A 6,578-nucleotide genomic window follows, 5' to 3' on the forward strand; every position below is an offset into this window, starting at 1 on the left:
TTGCGTCATAATCACGTGGCAGTCATGAGACTTTAGGTTCTGAAACTTTTTCTCTGGCATATTTATTATTCCCTTTATATTCGACGAGAAGCCAGTCGTGACCTTCATACTGAGCAGGCATTCAAAGAAGATTTCTTTCTCTTCTTTCGTAAGAGCGTAGCTGGCAGGACCTTTATACTAATTCGGAGGCTTGCCGTCTTTTTCGTGTAGACGTTGCAGGTCCTCCCGTGCCTCAGGTGTATTTTTTGTCTTCCCATACATGCCCAAGAATCCTAGCAGGTTCACGCAAAGGTTCTTCGTCACGTGCATCACGTCGATTGAGGAGCGGACCTCTAGGTCTTTCTAGTAGGGTAGGTCCCAATATATAGATTTCTTCTTCCACATGGGTGCGTGTCCCTCAGCGTCATTCGGAACAGCTAGTCCATCGGGGCCCTTTCCAAAGATTACGTAGTGTAAATCATTGACCATAGCAAGTACGTGATCACCGGTACGCATGGCGGGCTTCTTCCGGTGATCTGCCTCGCCTTTGAAATGCTTGCCTTTCTTTCGACATTGATGGTTGGTCGGAAGAAATCGACGATGGCCCAGGTACACATTCTTCCTGCATTTGTCCAGGTATATACTTTCAGTGTCATCTAAACAGTGCGTGCATGCGTGGTATCCTTTGTTTGTCTGTCCTGAAAGGTTACTGAGAGCGGGCCAATCATTGATGGTCACAAACAGCAATGCCTTAAGGTTAAATTCCTCATGTCTGTGCTCATCCCACGTACGTACACCGTTTCTATTCCACAGCTGTAAAAGTTCTTCAACTAATGGCCTTAGGTACACATCAATTTCGTTGCCGGGTTGCTTAGGGCCTTGGATGAGAACTGGCATCATAATGAACTTCCGCTTCATGCACATCCAAGGAGGAAGGTTATACATACATAGAGTCATGGGCCAGGTGCTGTGATTGCTGCTCTGCTCCCCGAAAGGATTAATGTCATCCGCGCTTAAAGCAAACCATACATTCCTTGGGTCCTTTGCAAACTCATCCCAGTACTTTCTCTCGATTTTTCTCCACTGCGACCCATCAGCGGGTGCTCTCAACTTCCCATCTTTCTTTCGGTTCTCACTATGCCATCACATCAATTTGGCATGCTCTTCATTTCTGAACAGACGTTTTAACCGTGGTATTATAGGAGCATACCACATCACCTTCGCAGGAATCCTCTTCCTGGGGGGCTTGCATTCAACATCACCAGCGTCATCTCGTCTGATCTTATACCGCAATGCACCGCATACCGGGCATGCGTTCAGATCCTTGTATGAACCGCGGTAGAGGATGCAGTCATTAGGGCATGCATGTATCTTCTCCACCTCCAATCCTAGAGGGCATACGACCTTCTTTGCTGCGTATGTACTGTCGGGCAATTCGTTATCCTTTGGAAGCTTCTTCTTCAATATTTTCAGTAGCTTCTCAAATCCTTTGTCAGCCACAGCATTCTTTGCCTTCCACTGCAACAATTCTAGTACGGTACCGAGCTTTGTGTTGCCATCTTCGCAATTGGGGTATAACCCTTTTTGTGATCCTCTAACATGCGATCGAACTTCAGCTTCTCCTTTTGACTTTCGCATTGCGTTCTTGCATCGACAATGACCCGGCTGAGATCATCATCATCGGGCACATCGTCTGGTTCCTCTTGATCATCAGCAGCTTCACCCGTTGCAGCATCATTGGGCACATCGTCTGGTTCCTCTTGATCTTCACCAGCTCCCCCCATTGCAGCATCACCGTATTCAGGGGGCACATAGTTGTCATCGTACTCTTCTTCTTCGCCGTCTTCCATCATAACCCCTATTTCTCCGTGCCTCGTCCAAACATTATAGTGTGGCATGAAACCCTTGTAAAGCAGGTGGGAGTGAAGGATTTTCCGGTTAGAGTAAGACCTCGTATTCCCACATTCAGTGCATGGACAACACATAAAACCATTCTACTTGTTTGCCTCAGCCGCATCGAGAAACTCATGCACGCCCTTAATGTACTCGCAGGCGTGTCTGTCACCGTATATCCATTGCCGGTTCATCTGCGTGCATTATATATAATTAAGTTTCCAAATTAATAGAAGTTCATCATCACATTAAAACCAAAGTGCATACATAGTTCTCATCTAACAACATATAGCTCTCTAGAGCATCTAATTAATTAAACCATACATTGAAACTATGTAAAACATTTCAATGCGAAAACAAATGCGATCATAATCGCAACCAAGGTAACAATTGATCCAATGGCATAATGATACCAAGCCTCGGTATGAATGTCATATTTTCTAATCTTTCTAATCTTCAAGCGCATTGCATCCATCTTGATCTTGTGATCATCGACGACATCCGCAACATGCAACTCCAATATCATCTTCTCCTCCTCAATTTTTTTTATTTTTTCCTTCAACAAATTGTTTTCTTCTTCAACTAAATTTAACCTCTCGACAATAGGGTCGGTTGGCATTTCCGATTCACATACATCCTACATATATAAAATCTATGTCACGTTGGTCGGCATAATTTTCATAAACAATAAATGAACCAATAGTTATAAAGATAATATATATACCACATCCGAATCATAGACAGGACGAGGGCCGACGGGGGTGGATACCAAAACCATCGCACTATATAAGATGCAATAATAAAAGTAATAAAATAATACAAGTATCTATCTAAACATACAAGTAAGAATATTTTTCCTTTCAGAAAGAAGATAAGAACAAGAGGCTCACCACGGTGGTGCCGGCGATGAGCTCGACGCGGGTGATCGACGGCGGTGAAGACGGGGACGGGGCGTGACGGACCGCTAAACCTAGACAAATATTATGGAAAATGGATCTTGGAGGTCGAGCTTGGAGAGGAGAAAGCTTAAGCAGTATGGCTCGGGCATTCCATCGAACACCTTGTGTGCATAGGAGGTGAGCTAGAGCACCATCAAGCCCTCTCCCCCTCGGCCAGAGAAAAACAGAGCACTGGGGTGCTCTGCTCGCGAGCGAGGGGTATATATAGGCACCTCATTGGTCCCGGTTGGTGACATGAGCCGGGACTAAAGGGGAGCCTTTGGTCCCGGTTCAAGCCACGAACCGGGACCAATGGTGGTGGGCCAGGAGCGAGGCCCATTGGTCCCGGTTCATCCCACCAACCAGGACCAAAAGGTCCAGATGAACCGGGACCAATGGCCCACGTGGCCCGGCCGGCCCCCTGGGCTCACGAACCGGGACCAATGCCCATATTGGTCCCGGTTCTGGACTGAACCGGGACTAATGGGCTGACCCGGCCTGGACCAAAGCCCTGTTTTCTACTAGTGATCTGAGTTGAATGCTGTAGAGCTTGCATGAATTGTTGTCAGCGCTTTGCCTATGTGCCATTCACAAGAATATTTTATAAGTAAAAATATTCTAGAGAAATGATGTGATTCAATAAATTTCAAATTTTTAAATACCTACTTTTTATTATTTGTTTTAATTCTACATATTTTCTGAAATATCCTTGATTTTTCTAAATTTTGGGCTTTTTCTAATTTCTCATTTGATTTTATCATGCATGGTGAGCTCTAGATATGAGGAGGCTAGCCAAGACAGGCATGTGGTTAGAGGGCAATAGTTTGCCCAGAGCAAGGAGTGAATGAAGACGGATGCGTGAGGCTGAGGCATGATACCGTTAGAAAGTACATATGTATGTGTTCAAGTGACTGTTATTCCATTTCCAAATCATGTGCTTTTGTTAAAACAAGTGGAGGGAGGTTAAGAAGTTCATTGTCATTATGTCAGTAAGGTGATGAAGAGGGTGGATATCGGTCTACAAACATAGAAGAGTGAAACATGTTTATCTTCTTTCAAAGTCGATATCTGAAGAAAAAAAAAGTATTCATATTCTTTATTCCATGGCAACACACGCACAATCATGGTCATTTTGACATATGGTGTCAGAAAATGCAGAGCAATATGAGCTTGTCATAGTAGCTACTTAGTTGGAAGAAAACATAGATTGAAGATGGACATATCTGATGTGCCTGCTTGATAGGGTGCTTATTTAGTTATGTGGATGCAGTGATGCTTCCTTTGTTGTGGATATGTGCTCTCTTTTTAATATTTTCTTGCTTCTTACTTGTCTATCAGGCTACTTTGGTACATTTTAGAGAGAAATTTGTAACGGATGAGTACATTGTATATGGAAGACGGTGTCATACTATTCTGTGGGGTGAGCGCATTAAGCGGGAGGGGTTGGCGGGGCTACAAGTGGGCTTATCGTGGGTTTGTTGATAGCAGCGAGCCACTAGCAAGGTTGGATCAGCGTTGGCCGCGAATAACAATGGTGAGTGACGTTTAAATTTATGTTCCGTGGCAACGCACGGACACTCAGCTAGTATAGATAAATGACAAATAGAATTGTAATATATGGGTTGGTTCAAGAAAAAAATTAATCAGGGACATGGAAATCTCAACAAAAACATGAGCTTGAACATACTTTGTGAGCACGTCTGCTGGCTGCGTGACAGCCGCCGTGGTTCTGGCCGCATGACAGAAGGAATCATAGCATAGAGAGACCGGTCCAATCATTTCATATCTGGACCCTTAGGCCGTCATACGGATAGGTGTGCAGGTTAGGGACAAATCAATCAGCCATTATCTAATTCCGAGTAGTCTTAGCTAATCAACCTATAGGACGAAACTACCTTTTTAGTTGTTTTTCCGGGGGCTGCAGCCTACATATGGCTCCTCGTAATAATATGATTTGAGCCTCTAGGGTTGATGGCTGCATCGCAAGTTCCATCTGGTGAGATAAGAGAGCCGGTACAAGTACGAACATGACTTGTTCAAATCATGAATATACAAGTATGATTAGTTGGCCGTTGTAGGCAGGCCTGCCAGGAACACGCTTTATACTTCTTCCTCGTTGCTCAGGTAGGAATTAGTGAAGACCATTTCCTTGATATCCACACGCGCCCCAACAGAATACACACAAAAGCTCTTCCATCATCCCTTTCCCTATATATACCGGTCTCCTCCAATCCTCAGAAGCATCACAAGAACTAGTTTGCATAGCTCTTTGTCTACTTGACCAAAGCGCACTTGATCTAGTGAGAATTAACTTTGGCATCCAAATGGCCACAAAGTTCTTCCTCCTTGCCTTTTTGGCTCTGGCGGCTTCCCGTGCTCTTGCCTCCGACCCAGGCCAGCTTCAGGATTTCTGTGTCGCTGACAGGACATCCCAAGGTATGTATAACCACACATGCATGCGTACTTGTGGTGAAATGATCTAGTTACTTCTTCTTTGTGCCAATATGTAGCTGTTAACTGTTCAAAATGTGTATATGTATGTGCCGTTTTCGTCAACGGATTTGCATGCAAAGACCCAAAGAATGTTGTGGTAGAAGACTTCCTCTTCTCTGGCCTTCACATGGCTGGGAACATGAGCAACAAGCAGGGCTCCGCTGTGTCCGCAGTCAACGTTGCGCATATTCCTGGCTTGAACACTTTGGGCATCTCTCTCGCTCGTGTCGATTATGCACCCTATGGTCAAAACCCACCCCACATCCACCCCCGCGCATCCGAGATCTTGACAGTGTTGGAAGGCTCAGTCTATGTTGGTTTCATGACCTCAAACCCCGAGAACAAGTTGTTCTCGAAAGTTCTAAACAAAGGAGACATGTTTGTGTTTCCGCAAGGGCTGATTCACTTTCAGTTCAACACTAAAAACAAAGTAGCAATAGCCATTGCGGCACTCAGCAGCAAGAACCCTGGAGTGATCACCATAGCCAATGCGGTGTTTGGATCAATGCCATCCATCTCAGATGACATCCTTGCGAAAGCCTTCTAGGCGGACAAGAAAATTGTAGACCATGTCCAAGCTCAATTCTAGACATTTATATTTGGTGATGTTCTTACTTGATTAATTTGTTTTTTCATTAAAGATTATGTCTGGGTGTTCCTTTATACTATAATTCAATGGAAGAAAAATAATCAATTATTGGCACAAAGAAGTAACTCGATCATTATTATTTTCTTTATCATCTTCGTTAGTAAAATATCAAATGGGTCGTGGCTTGACCCAACTGCAACCTAGCAAGTTTCATCATAGTTGCACGTGTCTTTGTTTTATTCAATAACTTTGTATGCGGAAAACAAATGATCATGCGTTTGGTCTGTTGTACGCAACAAAGTCAATCAATTTGATCACAAGGGATGAGAGATGTGCATCACATTGATGCAGAGGCGAGGGGTTTAACCTCCTTTTCAAGAAGAAAAAAAGAGGGCATGCGAGAGGTACACGCATGCTAAAGAAAATGGAGGAATTCCTTCAATGTATGAGACACACAATCAACAAGAGTGATGATATTGTATTAATGTAACTCTTCTTATACATGGCACCAATATGCGAGTTATTCACTTTCTGTAGACAAAGGAAGAGGCTAACAGGGGACGATACAATGTTGTTGTTGCATACATGGTTCGACAATGGATAGTTGTACTACCCATATGCATGTAGTGCATATATGTCATATTGGGGTTATACAAGCCCAGCTATGAGAGAAGCTCCCCCCCCCC

General features: G+C 44.0%; 1 protein-coding gene across 1 annotated transcript; it reads left to right on the plus strand.

The window, feature by feature from the left end:
* The first annotated feature begins 5,134 nt into the window (after positions 1 to 5,134).
* On the plus strand, positions 5,135 to 5,946 carry LOC123172090 (putative germin-like protein 2-1). Its single transcript, XM_044589120.1, has 2 exons — positions 5,135 to 5,245; positions 5,356 to 5,946. The coding sequence occupies exons 1-2, from the start codon at positions 5,135 to 5,137 to the stop codon at positions 5,848 to 5,850; spliced, it is 606 nt and encodes a 201-aa protein (XP_044445055.1). The 3' UTR covers positions 5,851 to 5,946.
* Positions 5,947 to 6,578: the final 632 nt, after the last annotated feature.

This window comes from Triticum aestivum, unplaced genomic scaffold (genome assembly GCF_018294505.1).
Source record: "Triticum aestivum cultivar Chinese Spring unplaced genomic scaffold, IWGSC CS RefSeq v2.1 scaffold189918, whole genome shotgun sequence".
NCBI lineage: Eukaryota > Viridiplantae > Streptophyta > Magnoliopsida > Poales > Poaceae > Triticum > Triticum aestivum.

Excerpts from the sequence above, each read along its gene's own strand:
- LOC123172090 (XM_044589120.1), top strand. The coding sequence starts at position 5,135 with ATGGCCACAAAGTTCTTCCTCCTTGCCTTTTTGGCTCTGGCGGCTTCC. Across the intron at positions 5,246-5,355 it reads TCGCTGACAGGACATCCCAA|GTTTTCGTCAACGGATTTGC; the intron begins GGTATGTATAAC and ends TATGTATGTGCC.